The sequence below is a fragment of the Equus quagga genome, chromosome 10, assembly GCF_021613505.1.
Source record: "Equus quagga isolate Etosha38 chromosome 10, UCLA_HA_Equagga_1.0, whole genome shotgun sequence".
NCBI classification, from domain to species: Eukaryota; Metazoa; Chordata; class Mammalia; order Perissodactyla; family Equidae; genus Equus; species Equus quagga.
The window spans coordinates 105,732,420-105,752,969 of record NC_060276.1 but is presented as its reverse complement, the minus strand read 5'-3'; the positions used below and the strand labels follow the sequence as shown (position 1 = coordinate 105,752,969).

Genomic DNA, 20,550 nt, shown 5'->3' with positions numbered 1-20,550 from the left:
TAACTTAGATGGAAATGGGCAAATGCAAGGAGAGTGTTTCCAGAACAAAACAGAGTAGTGCTCTCCTTGAAGAATGTTGACATTGAATTAAAATGGAGCTGCAGAGTGAGGAAATCAGCAAAGAAAGGACAGAAGCTCCTTATTTGACTTTGGGTAGGGTGGGGAAGGTGGGGGGGGTGGAATGTGGGCTGATGATGTGTCCTGGGATCACAGACATCAAGAAGGACTGGTGATAATTGTCGGCTATACCTCAGTAAAGTTGGGGGAAAAGAAGGAGGGCAGGTGAATGCTGTTGGTTTAAAGTAGTGGTTCTCCAAGTGTGTTCCTTCAACCCACAGCATTAGCATTACCTGGGAATTTGTTAGAAATGCAAATTCCTGGGCCCCACCCAAGTCCTTCTGAATCAGACACTCTGGCGGAAGGACATAACACTTTTTAACAAGCCCTTCCTATGATACTGATACACGCTCAAGTTTGTTTAGACATGCCCTACTTTGGACTAGGGCATGATGTGAAGTCAAAACTTAGGGACCAGTTAACTTTGTTCTGCTCTAACCTCACCAGGCCTCCCACCTCTGGCTAGGTGTCTCAGGAGTGTGTGTCCCTGGTCACACATAGGGTGACAAGGCAAAGGGGGTAGATGGCTCAGCACAGAGTCATTCCACCACTGCAAAAACAAGTCTCAGTGTAACCAGGGAAGGCCTTTCTTCCAGTTATGATTGAGAGATCTGTCAAGAAAGTCCACGAGGGCATTGCTGCCTCTAGCTTAGCCTCTTGGGGGCCTTGTTCTCACACAGGAAAGCAGCTTGCGGAATTTTACCTGGGGGTCAAATGAGCAAGAGTCAGAGACCTGGGTCCAAATCCAAGCTCAATTCTTATAGCTGAGTTTCCTTGGACAAATTCTTAGAGTTTTCTCCCCTGTAGAATGAGGTTAATGATACATGCCTCTTAGTGTTGGTGGGGGATTAATTGAGGTCGTGTATAATACACCTGACACAGGGCAGGTGCTTAATACATGAATGCTGTCACCATTGTGTCCTTGGATGTCTCAGGACTGCTCAGGAAAGACCACTGCAGGGGGTATGTAACTGTACATGGCCTTTTCCTTGTCATGTCAAGACAGTAGAAATGGGAGGCAGGAGAAAAACGTAATTAGAGTTTTTACTGTAGGAAAAAACCCTGAAGATGGATTTTAATGACTTTAAGTTCAGCATAGGCCTTATATTGAATTATCTGCTAAGATACAAATTATCTAAATAGGAAAGCTACTTTTTATGAGTTAAAATATCATATTGGCAGATTCATTGTAATGCTATGCTATCAAAGAGTAATGTTAAAATTTAATTCAAATTATTTTGAAGTGTAACCCTGATAAGTGTAATCCTTATAAATTCACTTATAAATGAACATAACGTAAGAGTTACCTTCTATTAGACTTTTGTAGTGTCTGGCAGTTTTACAAAATGGATTTCATTGTGGACAAAGAGGTCTTTTGTGTTAAAAGGGGGTATTTTTATGTTATTTGGTAACCCATGATTTAGGTTGATGAGTTAGAGGTTTTTAATGCCCCTAAAATAATCTCTGCCCTTTTTTCTTAAGCTGATGCCAACCAACAATTATCATTTATAAGATGGTCATAAAATATGAACAGAGAAAAGAATTCTGACAGTTTCTCTCCCTGTATTTAGGTGGGAGTTTTCCAGAAGAATGAGAAATGTTGGCTCTTATTGTCTTTTCAGTATGTCAAACAGCCTCAGTTAATCCCATGCTTGACCGGCTGTGCGGCTGAGGCACTGCAGAGTTGAATGTCGCACAATTTGTGTGAAAACGTGAGGGTTATGGGATCCACAGACCATGACTTAGTTCACTTGAATTTTATTTTTTAATGAGAATAACAACGGGCTTTGCAAGCTGATTTAGAGTCTTCAGTTCTAACTGCATAAGAGTTTAATACCCATGGAGTGGGAGTTAGAAAAATGAAATTTCTCAGTATGGTAAATAAACTGAGGAGCCTGGAAACCAAATTGAAGTCTGTAGCCTGGAAAATCAACAAGGACTAAAAATAGTAAGATTAGAGACGACGTTCAGCCATGGACCATCGAAGGTGATTTTTAAGTACCATCGAAGGAGAAACCAGGCCATGATATGATAGGTTTGAAAAATATACAACTAGAGAACATTTTGTTCATTACATAGGTGTGGAAGGGCATACCTTTCCTTAAAATGTAGATTTGGTTTTCCAAAGTTTTGATATTTTGTGCTTTTTCTCTCATTAGAATTAAGAGGACACGCCCCTTAATTTCTAAGGGAGAAATGTTGGCATAATGTACGTGAAACTGAGATTCACCTTGATGGCATTTGATGTGGCGCCTTTAGAATGCGGTTGCCGTTTCCATGAAGCACATCAGGCAGACAGCTCCGGCATTCCTCCTTGCTCTCTTAGCAAGTAGCTAGAGGAGTCCCTTTAGAACAGGCACATAGAAGGATTGCAGGGTGTAGGGAGAAAGAACACAAAGGACTATTTTTTAAAAAATGAATTTAAAAAAAATTTGTAGTTGTGAAAAACACATAAAATTTCCATCTTAACTATTTCTAAGTATACAGTCAGTAGTGTTAAGTATATTCACATTGTTGTGCAACCAATCTCTATGACTTTTTCATCTTGCAAAACTGAAACTCTATACCCATTAAAGGAATGTGTTTTGAAAGAATTCCTATGCTCTCGAGTGAGCCATCTCCTTCAAATGACGTCAGCTTAACACCAAGGTTCTTGGTAGGTATTTGCTCACAGGCCTAAAATTTTGTGCATTTGCAGTTTTGAAAACAGTATTAGTTGGGAAGATCCTAAATATTGCAGGAACTTCAGTTGGCTGGCCTGAACTGCATGTGACTGTTGTGAGCTCTTGACTTATCAGCGGACTGCCGAGTCCTCAGGAGTCTTGTCCTTCTTCCTTCGGAATTCCCTCTTCCTGTTCCAGAGCTCTCAGTAAAGGCCCTGTCTGAGCAGAAGTGAATTGAGTGAGTAGAATCGAGAGTTCTGTCTAGCTTCTGAGCTTAAAGGAAGTCGAATGCCAACTTAGTATTTCTCCCCCAGTATAGAAGAGCAGAGAAGTGGAAGTGGATGATTAAGCTGAGACCATTGGTAAAATAAAACTTAGGTATCTTAAAAACCAGTGTTCATGAAAACAAATGAAGTCTTGGATTTAATTATATAGGAACTGGAATGTGAGAAATGGAGGTTATGAATGTTAGCATAATCAGGGCATTGCTGATTATAAAAAGATATTATAAAAGAAGTCAGTCCAACTGCTTACAGTTCCTTTTTAGTTAGATGAAAAAAACTCTCGCAGACTTTCTTTGTCAGAAATTCTACTCAACAAATGTGCACTGTGCACCAGCCACGCCAGGCGCTAGGCCCTGGGTGTTCAGAGATGAATGTGGTCAGCCCCTGCCCCAAAGAGTACTCGATCTAATGGAGAGTAGCCATCGTTAATGCCAATTTTATGCACTAAAAGTATTTTTTGGTCATAACATTTGAGGCCCAATGACCAAAAATACCTTCCTTATTAAAATTCTCATGTGATTCATCCCTATGAGGCCAGGCTTGTGTTACAAAGGCATAGCTGTCCACACCACAGGCAAAAATAAATTCTACATGGACTGTAGATCTAAATGTGAAACAATAAAGATTCCAGAGGAAAACGTAAGAGTCTGTCTTCATGACTTCAGGGCAGGCAAAGGTGTGCTGAATAGGATACGAAATATGCTAGCCATAGACTGAAAAAAGTGGGCAAATTGGGCTACATTAGAATAAAGAATTTTGGTTTATTGCATATCATTAAGAAAATGGAGTCTATGGAATGGGAGAAGATTTTGCAATACAAATATTCAACAAAAGACTTGTGTGTAGAATATATAGAGAACTTCTGCAAATCAGTGAGAAAAAGGTAGATTACCCCATAGAAATATTGGAAACACACTTGAGTAAGTGCTTCACAGAAGAGGATGTTGGTTGTCTTGATTGGAGGTAGTCACTGGAAAGGAGCACTAGGGGCTTCTGGGGTTCTGGTCATAATGTTGGTTTTGTGGGTGTGTTTACATTGTGAAAATCCTTCAAATTATGAATGGTGTACTTTTCTGCATGTGTGTAATAATTTCATTGAAAAAGTTTACATAAAAAAGGAAAATGCCTTCTTGTCCAGGATGAGGAATATGAGCAAAATATTTTCAGAAGTTAACACTGACTGCAAAATATCTCTCATCATGGAGCATTGCCTCTGCTATGGAAGCAGAGGAAATGTTGAGAGCATGGGGCTTTGCAGGGTGACTAGGGCAGGTCCAATTTATGAAATAGACCTACACGCAGAGTGGCAATGTCTTGGGTTAGCATAAGGCGTTTGGCTACCAATATCCTGAGAAAGGATGAGGAAAAAAACATTTATGGAGGAAGCACTAGAAACAAGCTTGAGGGGGGCCGGCCCGGTGGCACAGTGGTTAAGTTTGCACGTTCCGCTTCGGCGGCCCGGGGTTCACCAGTTCGGATCTCGGCTATGGACATGGCACCACTTGGCAAGCCATACTATGGTAGGTGTCCCACATATAAAATAGAGGAAGATGGGCACGGATGTTAGCTCAGGGCCAGTCTTCCTCAGCAAAAAGAGGAGGATTGGCGGCAGATGTTAGCTCAGGGCTAATCTTCCTCAAAAAAAAAAAAAAACAAGCTTGATTACCTTACAATTTTGTGTATGGCTGACTCAGCCTGTAATCCTGTTTAAGAACCATTGGTGGATCATTTATCATGTCTCCGGGCATTGAGGTAGGGACTTTCTGTGCATTAAAACGTTTGACCCTCACCACAACCCTGTGAGGTAGGCGCTATTATTATCCAGATTTACAGATGAAGAAACTAAGGCATAGAGAGAACTTCAAGTTCCAGCTAGAAAGTAACAGCAAGCTGCAATTGGAACCCACATCTTTGTGAATGAAAGCCCACCCCCTTGATGTGTCTATTGTGTTGCCTTTTTGTTTTGGTAAAACCAATTTTATTTGAGCATAATAAGACGAAAAAATACTTGTATAATGTATATGATGTTCAAATTTGATGATTAGAAGCACTTAGAAACCAATTTTAAAGTCTGAGGTTTGTTGCACTACAGGTTTTTATGAACTGGAGTTTTCCCTTTCTGTTGTAAGATGGTTGGGAATACCTGGATTGGGGTGGGGGGATTGAGCAATCTTCCAAGAGACAACACAAATTCTGATGGGAATGCCCTTGTATGGGTGACCCATGAGCCCTTCTCAGTGCTTGAGGGACATTTTAATAACCTGAGTAATTGCCTTTGATAGGCAGGCTTTGTTTTCTGCTCATTAATGACTCTCCAGTCTAGATTTTATTCCTGTAACCACTAATTCAAATACAGAGGTACATAAAATGGATGCTGCCAACTGATTGCCACATCGCTGTCTGCATATCAATGCTCTCCTGCCTGCTTGAGTATGGAGAGGAGGAGAGGAGAAGGGAAAGGGAATGACAAGGAACTGGTCATAGCTGAATTTGTTTTAAAAGCCAAATTCTGGTACAGAAACCGGGATTTTAACATACACAAATTATTGATATTTGTGCATGGTTAGGGTTTTGGGATTGCCTTTCTTAGCATGTCCTCTTTTTCCCTTCTCATGGTATACAGAGTGCCTTGGGTGTACACTCAGGTACATATTTAGTACTTCAGTTGTTTGGCTTGTTTTTCATCTACCGGACCTTCATGTTTGCAGCCTGTGGAGTGTTTATAGCATTGGAATAACATCACATTGCTAAATGAAATTTGGATTATTTATTTCCAAATGTGTCTCCCAGACAGTCTAATGACTGTGGAAGCAATATGGTGGGAAGGCACATGATCTGATTTGAATAGAAATATATGTGGGTATGGTTTTAGAGTGTTCTGTTTATTAAACAAAAACAATCTCTCTTCATTATCCTTGGGGCTAGGTATCCTGCTTTTATTGTGATGATAATACACGAGAAAGAAACACCAAACAAGTTAAAATAATTGAAAATGCCCACATCCAACTCAGCTTAATTTATTTTACTTGAATCTCTCCAGTTATATGGACTTGTTTGATGTACAGGTGCTTATAAAAAACTAGACAGGAGCTCTGGGTTGCATTTTTTTAAAATGTAGAACTTCTAGTTTAGAAGTAGATTCCTCTTCAGGGACTATGTAATTATTTATTATTTTAAAGATTTTATTTTTTTTTCCTTTTTCTCCCAAAAGCCCCCTAGTACATAGTTGTATAGTCTTCGTTGTGGGTCCTTCTAGTTGTGGCATGTGGGACGCTGCCTCAGCATGGTTTGATGAGCAGTGCCATGTCCGCGCCCAGGATTCGAACCAACGAAACACTGGGCCGCCTGCAGCGGAGCGCGCGAACTTAACCACTCGGCCACGGGGCCAGCCCCTAATTATTTATTATTTTGATTGGCACTCTATATCGTGTCTTGAAGCTATTGAGAGTACTGTAGGAGCATCTGTTGTACTGTCACTTGGAGGCTGCTAGGTTGTTTCAGAAATAAATGTGAAATGCCTCAACGGCAGCAGTTTGACATAACCTGTTGTAGGCAGTGCCATGGTGCTACACAGGGCTTCTTCATCTTGGCTTCTTGTTGGTAAATTGAAACTCTCAAGTACATCCAGGATGTTCTCTTTTGGGGAGAACTTGAGTCTTGGCCTGTCTCATTTACTGAAATAGTGACAACTGTTGTTTTCCACCTTCAGACAACAGCATCAGTGATTTTATAAATCAAAAATCATTTTCCAGGTGGGCTTATGTCTATGCTGGCAGCCATTTTATACATGTGGCCTCATTTAAATGGCCAGGACTTCGCATGTGTAAATGGGCAAGTTTTCAGGCAATTTGGATAGGCTTTCCAATCTTGTCTCCCCATTTCCTGTCTAAACAACTTCTTCCATGTCCACAGCATGTTTATGCAACATTGAATAAAACTTCTAATGGGAAATTTCTTCCAGGTGACCTCCCTGAGAGGCTGGGCTGTGAAGAAATCTTAAGAAACCCGACCCTGATGAAATTGCCTCTGTTGAGAATATTACTTGGTGCAGAAACAAGGAACAGAATCCAGTTATTTTTGGTTCTTGAATAAATGAATTCTGTTTCTTTTTGTGTAGGTGTCAGAAAACATTAACCCCTGCAGAAGGTCTGGTCTCAGTTGGAAATTGAACTTTTGATTTCTGTGAATTAGGAGAACCTTGGAGAAGAGAATGTTAATTTTTTTTTATTTGAACCTCAAGAAACTTGGTTCTTGCTGTCTGCGGTTCTGCTGTCTGCATATCTTTTATAGATGTGTCTTTTCCAGGGTTGTCTGTCTTTACACTTTATTTTCTGGAGGCCAGAGCTGTGATTATCAAATGACCTCCAACTCAGCACCATGAGTGGGTGGATACTAATGACTCCTTTCTTAATGTTCCTAGCACTTTTGGAGAAATCAATCAGCAGAAGGCGAGATACTGAAGCCATACAGAAAGCCAAAATCCTTTATTCATCTTGCATGAATGAGAGTGAGTAATAAAATATTTACCTCTGTTATTCTTTAGAGTTCTCATAATGTTTAAAGATATTGTTTAAGGGAAAAAGAGAACTACTAAGAATTAATGTTTAAAGGTGTTGTTCAAGGAAAGGAACAATTTTCCAAGACTGGATTTTGATTAGCCCTGTCTTAATGTTCTGTTGCTGGCTTGATGGAGAAAATTAGAAAATAATCTTATTTCTATGACTTGGATTCTTTGGGTATCAGTTACTCCATGAGAAACTTCGGTAGGGTCAGAAGGGCAAACCCCACTGTATGTGGTGCAGAAACCAAAATCCAGAGGCCAGGTCTGGTCTGAGAAGGAACCTGGGAGGGAGGGCACTTGGGAATGTTGCTGTGTCCCATAGAACCTACTGGGACCTAGAGAATTCCAGATTTCTGGGTGGGCTAAGCTCCTTCTGCTTCTCTGTCAGCCTAACAGATATCTTTGTTGGGTGCCTTTGGCCTGTCTCAGCGTCTTGGGTCTGATTGGAATTAAAGAGACACTTGCCATTTTACCTGATCTGTTTTCTCAGGGCAATTGCAGGAAGAAGCCAGTGCCTTTGGGAAGCGTGTTAACTTGTGTAGGGTTTGGGGCATTGTTTGGTGAGCTAGAAGAGGGCAGTAAAGGACGGTGAAAGAGTCTGAAGCATTAATTCACTTTTATTGCAGAGTGATTGGTTTTATTGAGCAGTTTCCTTTAGTTAGGATTGTTCCTTAGTCTCCCAGAATATTACCAGTCTAATGTCGCTCATTGGCTGGAGTTGATGTTGGTGAGCCCATCTTTTATTGTGGGGAATATCTATCAGATTCCCTAGTCAGCTCTCCTGGCAAGAACTTCAGGTTTAGACAGTCACATTGAAGTGTGAGTCATAGGTCATTCTGTCTCTGTGGTTATGCTCAATCCACTCCACCTTTCCCTAACAGCTGAATGTTAAGTTGGGGCCTTGTGGGAATTTTCTTTTGAGAACATACACTTGCATTCTAGTTTGGTGATCCGGTTTACAATTCTAACTCTCCCTTCATATTTGCTCCCTTTCAGAAGCGATTGAAAAAGCAGATGCTAAGCCGTTGCTACACATCCTGCGGCATTCACCTTTTCGCTGGCCTGTGCTCGAATCTAATATTGGTCCTGAAGGGGTTTGGTCAGAGAGAAAGTTCAGCCTTCTGCAGACACTTGCAACCTTTCGTGGTCAATACAGCAATTCTGTGTTCATCCGTTTGTATGTGTCCCCTGATGACAAGGCATCCAATGAACACATCTTGAAGGTATAGTGAGGAATTGTTCATCCTGTTTGTTCAGTCCAAGGTTAGCCTGTTGGCTGAAGTGAAAGAGACGCATACTACCTAAATAAAATAATAAGGTAAAATTCTCTTAAATATTAGAATCTGGAATACTACCCCCTCCTAGATTTGCAGAATGTAAATCCATTAACAAACCAGTTTTGTCAGCCTTTCAGGAAGCTGGCGAGTGAATTTCAAGTGATCTGTGATCTGGCCCTCACGTATCTAGTCAGAGCATGTGTGGCACCCCTAAATTCCAGTGGGAGAGAGTTGCAAAGACTTTCTGAGCTCTGCTCTTCTCACCTCATTTCCCTGACAAAGGAGACAAAACATGTCATTATTTCTTGTTCCCCTTTCACTAATATCTTGCATACATGCCTAAAATTTCATTGTCAGGTTCAGTCTGAATCTCTCTTCCTTCCTTTCAAAAGATAAAGCAAAACCTGTTCTGTTCTAAGTGCTTGGTTGCATTTTCTGTTGGGAGAATAAGCATCTCTTCATAAAGGAATAGGCCGTGCAGACATACCCTGAGGTAGATTATTACATTGGTAAAATCAAGAGACTGTCAGAGAACTACCAATAGTGAAAGATTCATCAATGAAACAGCTTGGCAAGAATTCAAATAACATTTCTCAAATTGTTTTGTGTTTTGATCCTGCTGGGTTTTTTTTGCTTCCACAGTTACTCTAATAATGAAAGTTTTATTGAACCACTGATTTTTTACCCCAATTCTGTCCTTTGTTGGACCAGAAAATATTAATTATATATTGATATTCAAATCGTAGAAGTATAGAATCTTTAGAGTGTATTACCCTCTCCTGATATTAGTCAACTTTTTCAAATCTACACCCTGGAGTTTATTTTTTGATTACACCAAAGGACTAGCACATTTTTTTCTGTAAAGGACCAGATAGTAAATATTTTAAGCTGTGTGGGCCATATGGTCTCTGTCTCAATTACTCAACTCTGCTGTTGTACCTGGGAAAGTAGCTGTAGCTAGTCTGTATACAACTGGGTGTGACTGTGTGGCAGGCTGGCCCACAGGCTGTAGTTTGCCCATTTCTAGTTTAGGCAATTGGAAGTCTCAATAAAAAAATCTTCAGTCCCTGAAAGAATTCCCATCTACTAAAGAGGAAATTCTTAGTTCCAGAGACAGCTGTATTTCCATGTTTTTGAGTGATGGAATAACAACATGGCACTGAGGTGTATTCTGATGCTGTCAGGATAAGACATGCTATGCAAGGCACAATGATGGTGATGGTCAGATTGACCTTTGTCTTGTGTTAGTAGATTACTCACTTTAAAAAACTAACAAGGTAGAGTGATGTCAGCATCATGGTGGAGTGAGCTCTTCCCTTAGTCTCTCCCTCATAAGATACAATGAAAAGGACATTCATAAACCAATAGAAGACATTCACACAACACAGTAGGTGTCTGAGAGATCCATGCAACCATACGTCTGAAGGTAGAGGTGCTCGACCCCTCAGGAGGCAGTGGGAGGCTATAAGGGGATATCCTCTCCCTCCCCTAGTGGCAGCACCCTAGGGCATGAAACTGTGTGCATTGGCCAGCGTGCAACTCTGAGAGGAGAGGAAGGAAGGGGCAGCCCTCCGTGGGAATGCCTTCACCCTTGGAGGTGCCTCCCAGCCAATGGAAATGCTCCACACTGAGGAAGCTAAGGAATCACAGGGGTGTCTTCACTGAGCCGAGCATCCTAGGAGGGCAGACAATGAAAGCAGAGCAGGAGCACCCAGGATTGTGCACCCCTTCCCCCCAGCCTGGCACACCAGCTCAGCCAGTTGGCCAGAGCAGGGGACCCCTGGCAGAATGCCTGTGCACCTATCTATGTGTGTAAAGCAGTAGTGTGGCCAGTGGGCAAGCACAGATGGGCCCTGTCAGCACAGCTTCCAAAGTATAGGCACAGCTGCCAGGTATTGTGGCAGGTTCAGAATACACAGCTCCTGCCTCCCCCCCCAAAGTGGCAGCAGGTGGAATCTGTGACCAGACACTACCAGTATGTGACAGCACAAATCTGCCCCCATCAAATAGAATGAAGAGGTATATTAACCCTCCAGACCAGAGAGAAAATGACAAGTAACCAGAAATAAATCCTAAAGGCGCAGAAATTTACCATCCAAATGACAGAGAATTCAAAATAGCTATCATAAAAAGACTCAGTCAGTTACAAGAAAACTCAGAAAGACAGTTCAATGAAATCAGGAGTAAAATTAATGAACAGAGGGAATTCTTCACAAAAGAGATTAAAACTATAAAGAAAGGGGCTGGACTGGTGGCACAGCTGTTAAGTTTGCATGTTCCGCTTCTTGGCGGCCTGGGGTTCACCAGTTCAGAGACTGGGTGCGGACATGGCACTGCTTGGCAAAAGCCATGCTGTGGTAGGTGTCCCACGTATAGAGTAGAGGAAGATGGGCATGGATATTAGCTCAGGGCCAGTCTTCCTCAGCAAAAAAGAGGAGGATTGGCAGTAGTTAGCTCAGGGCTAATCTTCTTCTTCTTCTTCTTCAAAAAAAAACTATAAAGAAAAACCAACCAGAAGTGTTGGAGATGAAAAACACAATGAATGAGATAAAGAAAAATCTGGATTCCTTAAATAACAGAGCTGATGTTATGGAGGACAGAATTAGCAATTTAGAGGACAGAAATATAGAACTGTTTCAGATGCAGGAGGAGAGAGAACTAAGACTAAAAAGAAATGATGAAATTCTCCGAGAAATATCTGACTCAATTAGGAGATGCAACATAAGGATTATAGGTATTCTAGAGGGGGAAAGGAGCAGAGAGCTTGTTCAACGAAATAATAGCTGAGAACTTCCTGAACTTGGGGAAAGAGCTGGGATTACAAGTAAATGAAGCTAATTGAACTCCTAATTGCATCATTGTAAAAAGACCTTTTCCAAGGCATATATTAGTAAAGCTGGCAAAAGTCAATGACAAAAGATATTAAGGGCAGCAAGGCAGAAAAAAATAACCTACAGAGGAATCCCTATTCAGGCTTTCAGTGGATTTCTCAGCAGAAACTTTACATGCTAGGAGAGAGTGGAATGATATATTCAAATTCTGAAAGACAAAAACTTTCAGCCAAGAATACTCTATCCAGCACAAATATCCTTCAAATATGATAGAGAAATAAAAACTTTCCCAGATAAACAAAAGCTGAGGGATTTCATTGCCACTAGACCTCCCCTATAAGAAATGATAAAGGGGGCCCTCAAACCTGAAAAAAAAAGTGAAAGGGGTTTACAAAGCCTTGAGCAAGGAGATAGAGAGCTGCAATTTTCTGATTTTTTCTATCTATCAGAACAGATTAGCAAACACTTATAACATTAAAGATAAAGGGAAGGAAAACATCAAAAATAACTATAATCACTTCATTTTAACCACAGACTCACAACACGAAACAGAATAAGTTGTGACAAGAATAACTTAGACAGGGAAGAGGCAAAGGATGGAAGCTGCTTAGACTAAGGAAAGAAGAGGCTTTCAGAAAATGGACTGTCTCATCTATGAGATCTTTTGTACAAACCTCATGGTAGCCACTAAACAAAAAATCAGAACAGAGACACAAATGATGAATAAACAGAAAACTGAGAAAACCATCATAGAGGACCACCAAACTGAATTTGCAGCTGGAAATACACAGGACAAGAAACAAGGGAAATACAGAACAAGTGGAAAACAAATGATAAAATGGCAATGTTAAGCTTTCGTATATCAACAATCACTCTAAATTTAAATAGATTGAATTCTCCAATCAAAATACACAGAGTGGCTGGCTGGATTAAAAAACAAGCCCCAACAATATGCTGCCTCCAGGAAACACATCTCAGCTCTAAAGACAAACACAGGCTCAGAGTGAAGGGATGGAAGACGATACTGCAAGCTAATGGCAAACAAAACAAAGCAGTTGTTGCCATACTCATATCAGACGAAGTAGACTTCAAGATAAAAAAGGCAATGAGAGACAAAGAGAGGTGGTATATAATAATAAAAGTCACACTCCATTGAGTGGACATAACACTTATATATGCACCTAACACAAATACAAAGGAGCACCAAAGTACATAAAGCAACTATTAACAGACCTAAAAGGAGACATTAACAGCAACACAATAATAGTAGGGGACTTCAACACCCCACTTACATCAAGCTAGATCATCCAGACAGAAAATCAGCAAGGAAATAGGGGAATTAAATGAAAAACTAGACCAAATGGACTTAATAGATATATAACACTTCATCCAAAAACAGCAGAATACACATTCTTCTCAAGTGCACATGGAACATTCTTAAAGATAGACCATGTGTTTGGAAAGAAGGCAAGCCTAAATAAATTTAAGAAGATTAAAATCATGTCATATCTTTTCCTACCACAATGCCATGAAACTAAAAATCACCTACAAGAAAAAAGCTGGGAAAGTGACAAATATGTGGAGACTAAACAGCATGCTACTGAACAACCAATGGATCATTGAAAAAAAGGAGAAATAAAAAAACATCTGGAGACAAATGAAAATGAAAATACACCATACCAACTCATACAGGATGCAGCAAAAGCGGTCCTAAGTGGGAAATTCATAGCAATACAGGCCCACCTTAACAAACAAGAAAAGTCTCAAATAAGCAATCAGAACTAGAAAAAGAAGAACAAAGCCAGAAGTCAGCAGAAGGAGGGAAATAATAGAGCAGAAATAAATGAAATTGAAAACAAAAAATCAGTGAAACTAAGAGCTGTTTCTGTGGGAAGAGAAAATTGACAAACCCTTAGTCAGACTCACTAAGAAAAAAAGAAGGCTCAAATAAAATTAGAAATTAAAGAGGAGAAATTACAACAGATACCACAGAAACACAAAAGATTATAAGGGAATACTATGAAAAACTATATGCCAACAAATTGGACAATCTAGAAGAAATGGATAAATTCTTAGACTCATACAACCTCCCCAAAGTGAATCAAAAAGAAATAGAGAATCTGGATAGACCAATCACAAGTAAAGAGATTAAAATAGTAATCAAAAACCTCCCCAAAAATAAAAGTCCAGGACCAGATGGCTTCTCTGGACAATTCTACCAAATATTCAAAGAAGATTTAATACCTGTCCCTCTCAAACTATTCCAAAAGATTGAAGAAGATAGAACACTTCCTAACACATTCTATGAGGCCAACATTGCCCTTATCCCAAAGCCAGGCAAGGACAACACAAAGAAGGAAAATTACAGGCCAGTATCACTGATGAACATAGATGCAAAAATCCTCCAACGAAATACTGGCAAACCAAATACAGCAATACATTGAAAGGATCATACACCAGGATCAAGTGGGATTTATACCAGGGATGCAGGGATGGTTCAACATCCACAAATCAATCAATGCGATATATCACATTAACAAAATAAGGAATAAAAACCATATGATCATCTCAATAGATGCAGAGAAAGCATTTGACAAGATCCAGCATCCATTTATGATAAAAAGTCAATAAAATGAGTATATGAGGAAAGTACCTCAATGTAATAAAGGCCATATATGACAAACCCACAGCCAACATCATATTCAACAGGGAAAAACTGAAAGCCATCCCTCTGAGAGCAGGAACAAGATAAGGGTACCCACTCTCACCACTCTCATTCAACATAGTACTGGAGGTTTTGGCCAGAGCAATTAGGCAAGAAAAAGAACTAGTAGGTATCCAAATTGGCAAGGAAGAAGTGAAATTCTCGCTGTTTGCAGACAACATGATCTTACATATAGAAAACCCTAAAGAATTTGTCAGAAAACTATTAGAAATAATCAACAACTACAGCAAAGTTGCAGGGTACAAAATCAACTTACAAAAATCAGTTGCATTTCTGTACTCTAATAATGAACTAATGGAGAACTCAAGAATACAATCCCATTTACAATTGCAACAAAAAGAATAAAATATCTAGGAATAAATTTAACCAAAGAGGTGAAAGACCTATATAATGAAAACTGTAGGCATTATTGAGAGAAATCGATGATGACATAAAGAAATGGAATGATATTCCATGCACATGGAAGAATAAACATGGTTAAAATGTCGATACTACCTAAAGTAATCTACATATGCAGCGCAATCCCAATCAGAATCCCAATGACATTCTTCATGGAAATAGAAGAAAAAAATCCTAAAATTCATATGGGGCAACCAAAGACCCTGCATAGCTGAAGCAACCCTGAGAAAAAAGAACAAAGCTGGAGACATCACAATCCCTGATTTCAAAATATACTGCAAAGCTATAGTAATCAAAACAGCATGGTACTGCTACAAAAACACACACACAGATCAATGGAACAGAATTGAAAGCCCAGAAATAAAACCACACATCTACAGACAGTTAATCTTCAACACAGGAGCTAAGAACATGCAATGGAGAAAGGAAAATCTCTTCAATAAATGGTGTTGGGAAAACTGGACAGCCACATTCAAAAGAATGAAGGTAGATTATTATCTTTCACCATACACAAAAATTAACTCAAGGTGGATTAAAGACTTGAAGATAAGATGTGAAACCATAAAACTCCTAGAATAAAATATAGGCAGTACACTCTTTGGCATTGGTCGTAGATGCATCTTTTCCAATACCATGTCTACTCGTGCAAGGGAAACAAAAGAAAAAATAAACAAGTGGGACTTCATCAGACTAAAGAGCTTCTGCAAGGTAAAGGAAACCAGGAAGACAACAAAAAGATAACCCACCAACTGGGAGAAAATATTTGCAAATCATATATCTGACAAGGGGTTACTCTCCAAAATATATAAAGAACTCATACAACTCAACAATAAGAAACCAAACAAAAAAGCCAATCAAGAAATGGGCAGAGGATATGAACAGATATTTTTCCAAAGTAGATACGCAGACGGCCAACAGGCACATGAAGAGATGTTCAACATCACTAATCATTAGGGAAATGCAAATCAAAACTACAATGAGATATCACTTTACACCCATTAGAATGGCTATAATCACCAAGAAAAAAAACAGCAAATGTTGGAGAGGATGTGGAGAAAAGCTAACCTTCCTACACTGCTGGTGGGAATGCAAACTGGTGCAGCCACCATGGAAAACAGTATGGGGAGTTCTCAAAAAATTAAAAATCAAAATACCATACAACCCAGCTATTCCACTACTGGGTATTTATCCAGAGAACTTGAAATCAAAAACAGACTTATGCACCCTATGTTCACTGCAACATTATTCACAGTAGCCAAGGCATGGAAGCAACCCAAGTGCCCAACCACTGATGAATGGATAAAGAAGATATATGATACGTGTACACACACACACACCCACCCACCCACCCACACACAAACACACACACCCGAAATACTACTCAGCCATAAAGAAAGACAAAATCATTCCATTTGCAACAACATGGATGCACCTTGAGGGTATTATGTTAAGCGAAATAAGCCAGACAGAGAAAGACAAACACTGTATGATTTCACTCGTGTGGAAGATAAAACATGGACAAAGAGAACAGATTAGTGGTTGCCAGAGAGAAGGGGTTTGGGGGATGGGCATAAAGGGTAAAGGGGCACATATATATGGTGACTGACAAGTAATAATGTACAACTGAAATTGCACAACGTTATAAACTTATGACCTCAATAAAGTAAAAATAAAAGAAAAAGCCTAACAAAGCAGGTTTTAAGACTATATTCTTAATTCCAGAACTATTGTGACATCGTTCCAAACGCCTTAAGTGCTGTTTTGAAGTAGGCTGGAGACTGTCTTTCAAACTTAAGTTTATGCACTCTATTGGGTGGTAGATCTTGATTCACATGCAGATAAGTAATTGCAAATGTTAACTATTTAATTTTTCACCAATTCTGGACCTAGTCCAAGAATTGAATTTGTTTCTTTAAACATTTTATTATGGAAAATAATACACACAAAAGTAAAAAAGAATGGTAAAACAAACTCCCATGTACTCATCACCCCCACTTGAACAACCAGAAGCTTTTGGCTGTTCTTGTTTCATCTAAACCCCTCCTTTTTTGGGGGAGGCTGGAACATTTTATAGCAAATACAAAATATAATATCGTCGTGCTGGTAAATACTTTAGTGTTTATCTAATGGAAAGGACTACTATCACAACCAAAAAAGTAATCATAATTCCATAATTAACATCTGATATCCAGTTAGTTTTCAGTTTTCCTGATTGTCTCAAACATGTCCTTTTAAAAAATTAAACAGTTGGTCTTTGATTTGGGTTCCAAATAGGAATCACACGCGTATTTGATTGATGTTTATTTTAATCTAGAACATTCTGGATTTGATTGATTTCAGGGGAACCTAATAGCTGGTGGGGGAAAATTCTTGTTTATAGGACAATCACATCTTCAAAATGCAGGAGAAATAATGGAATTAAAAAGTTACCATGTTTAAAATCCCTAATGAAATAAAGGATGAAGGCAGCTATCATCAATAGCTACTAAAACCGTTAGGTGAATGGTTGTTGGGGAAATTAATGATAGAGAGATCCAACTGACATCAAAGGAACCCAGATATCAACAGTAGCATTGCTAAAAGTGGGACAACCAGATTTTGTGTGCCTCCTGATATCATGCAGGGGGAAGCATACACCATCACCAGTGATGTCTTGCCAAAAGAAAAGAAAAGAAATGAAGTTGGATCTAATCAAGCCTCTAGTTTTTTTTTTTTTTTTGCTTTTTTTTTTTTAGGAAGCTGAACCCTGAAAAACTACTGCCAATCCTCATCTTTTTGCTGAGGAAGGCTGGCCCTGAGCTAACATCCATGCCCATCTTCCTCTACTTTATATGTGGGACGCCTGCCACAGCATGACTTTTGCTAAGCGGTGCCATGTTCACACCCGGGATCCGACCCGGCGAACCCCTGGCTGCTGAGAAGCGGAACGTGCGAACTTAACCGCTGCGCCACCAGGCTGGCCTCCTCTAGTATTTTTTTTTAAATTTAATTTTTATTGAGTTAATGATAGGCTACAATCTTGTGACATTTCAGTTGTACGTTATTGTTTGCCAGTCGTGTTGTAGGTGCACCCCTTCACCCTTTGTGTCTACCCCCCACCCCACCTTTCCCATGGTAGCCACTAATCTGTTCTCTTTGTCTACATTTTTAAATTCCTCATATGAGTGGAGTCTTTCTCTATCTTGCTTATTTCACTTAACATAATTCCCTCAAGGTCCATCCATATTGTTGCAAATGGGACCATTTTGTTCTTTTTTACAAGCCTCTAGTTTTAATACCACCTTACAGGAAACATGAGGAAGAGGAACATGGTAAATATTTTTTAACAGCTTGCCTTGTACACTTAATTTTCGGTTAAACTGATTCTAGAAACACTGAACTATCAATAATAGAATACTCTTTAAATATAAGGAGGCACTCATGTACTTACTACTGCTCTCCTTTGCCAGGATGGCAGCTTGTTCCAAACTGATGTGTTTGAGCATGGCTTGGCATTTGAGTGCAGCACATGTTTGCTTTAGTTATGTCCCTGTTTGTACCATTTTATATGGGTGAATATTCACACACTTGAATTAACAAAATAGGGCTACAGTCTTTCTAATCATGACACAGTTACGAGAAGTTCAAGCGTGTGTCTAGATGTGGTAGGAGAAGCGTTCTTCTGAGATCTGCATAAAACCCAATGAACCTGACAACAAAAATTAATGTATTGGTGGCTGCCAATGTTGTAGGATTTGTGAGTGTTGTTTTTATTAAAAATAGTTAAAACTATAAAAAATCTAGTTGACTATTTGGAGCCCCTAAAGCACCTTTTAGGTTTCTGGAACGTAATTTGAAAACCAGCGGCAGAGTTGAAAGAAGAGTAGGCTTTAGTGTTAAAGAGATTGAGGTTCGTGGTTTGGCTTTGTGATTTACTCACTGAATATCTGTGTGCAAATTGCTTCACCTCTCTGAGTCTCCTTTTCCCCATGTGTAATGAAAGGTGAATTAGAATTTACTTTTCACTGTCGCTGTGAGGTTTAAATGAGATGAATTTGGTGATGGATTACAGGAAAGGTACTGGTACACAGTAGTGTATGACAAAAGGTGCCCTTTTAAAGCATGGCCAGGCAACTGGTCAGAACCATTTGGAGACTGTTTCTCTTCAATTTTTGTACCCAACATACCTCTCAGATCTCAAATTCAGATGTGTGAGAAATAGGCATTTTCTTTAGTCAATCTCATCTCTGACTGAGCTCCTACCCCACCTTTTAGGGGGAAACTGAACCAGTCTAGGCACTTCCCCACCTCCTGGTTGCCCCATTCCTCAGCTTTCTCCTAGCATCTGGGAGACCCTCCGATCATCAGTTATCTGTTTCTGAAAAGAAACCCGCTATTCCAGTCCATGTGGCCCCTTCAAGTGTGCTTCTCTGGGCTCCCCACTCCTCAGATCTTGCCACTTTCTAGGGGCATTGACTGGTCCCTCTGCTCATCAGAAACTTTGACTTCTTTGGCTGCCTAGGAGATCCTCTTTTTTCTCTGGGAGAAGTCTCTCTTACCCTAAACTCTCTTTCCTCAGTGTACATAGACGTCCTTTTCCATCACATTCTGTTTTCCTCAATGTTCTTACCTTGTCTAGTCCCTAGGACTCTTTCTGGGAAGGCACAGCACGGTGGGCATACCCTTGAGTGGGCAGGTGGCGCCTCTGGGTAAAGAAAAAGGTGCCTTTCCAATGGACAGATGTATCCCCATGCCAAGAACATGCTGTTCAGCAAGCAGGGGTTGCTCAGACCCACACAATGGTCCTCTGTAAAGCTCCCCTGTGGGGAGATGGCACAAGATCTGCCATAGGCTTAAATGGGAGAAAGGAAATAAAAATAAAAGAAACCACAGAAGCTAATCCCCAAAAACGTTATCATGATACATGTGTTTGGGTTTATTTTATATAACAAGATAAGAATGAGGGTTTAAGAGGCAATAAAAGACTTGAGTATATATGATCCTGAAAGAGTGTTTGGAAGGCTGGAGTTGTCTCAGTATGTATTACTGAAACTGACTTAAAGTCATCATCACTCAGTGACCTGCATTTGTCTGACTCTTAGCAAAATCCATAAGGATGACAAGGACAGACTCTCTTGGAAATGAAGTTTTTCTGATTTCTTTGTTTTTTACTTTTCCTACATCATAATGTGTCAGATGTTTTTTTTTTGTATTACTGCTTTGTTTCCTAACCTGAGGTTTATTGCAGTTGGAGAAAAAAAATTCTTATTTCAGTTCAGTGTATAGGATTTCCTAAACACATATTTTATTTTCTACTTGCAATATTCAGATCAGTTATAAATGCAAGGATTAAAAAACCTCAAATAACACAGTGTCCTGATGTTGGCCTCTTGAGAAATTCTTTTGCCTCAAGAGTTTGTATGTTTCTAATGAGATTTAATTGACTGACCTTATTCCATCTGTTTGGTGTATTTAAAATGTTCCCTAGAAACCATAACAATCTGAAGGTTTAAAAAAGGTCTGGTAACTTCACTGGAATCATCTAAACTTTTACAATAAGTGGATTTAACTTCATTTCATCAGAGAGAAGCTTTGGCTTTCTTGATATTGTCTACACAGTTTCCTTTCCTATGAGACTGAAGCTCAAAAGATGCTCCAAGTGGTCCAAATCTAATTGAAAGCCAAAGCATCTTAATCATAATATTGTGTTTCAT

At 39.6% G+C, this 20,550-nt stretch overlaps 1 protein-coding gene across 1 annotated transcript in view; it reads left to right on the top strand.

The window, feature by feature from the left end:
- Positions 1–20,550, top strand: part of PHEX (phosphate regulating endopeptidase X-linked) — a 196,510-nt gene that overhangs the window by 30,452 nt on the left and 145,508 nt on the right. Inside the window, exons 4-5 of the mRNA XM_046672703.1 lie at positions 7,485–7,571; positions 8,622–8,848. Coding sequence (XP_046528659.1) covers positions 7,485–7,571; positions 8,622–8,848 — 314 coding nt within the window. The remainder of the gene's footprint in view (positions 1–7,484; positions 7,572–8,621; positions 8,849–20,550) is intronic.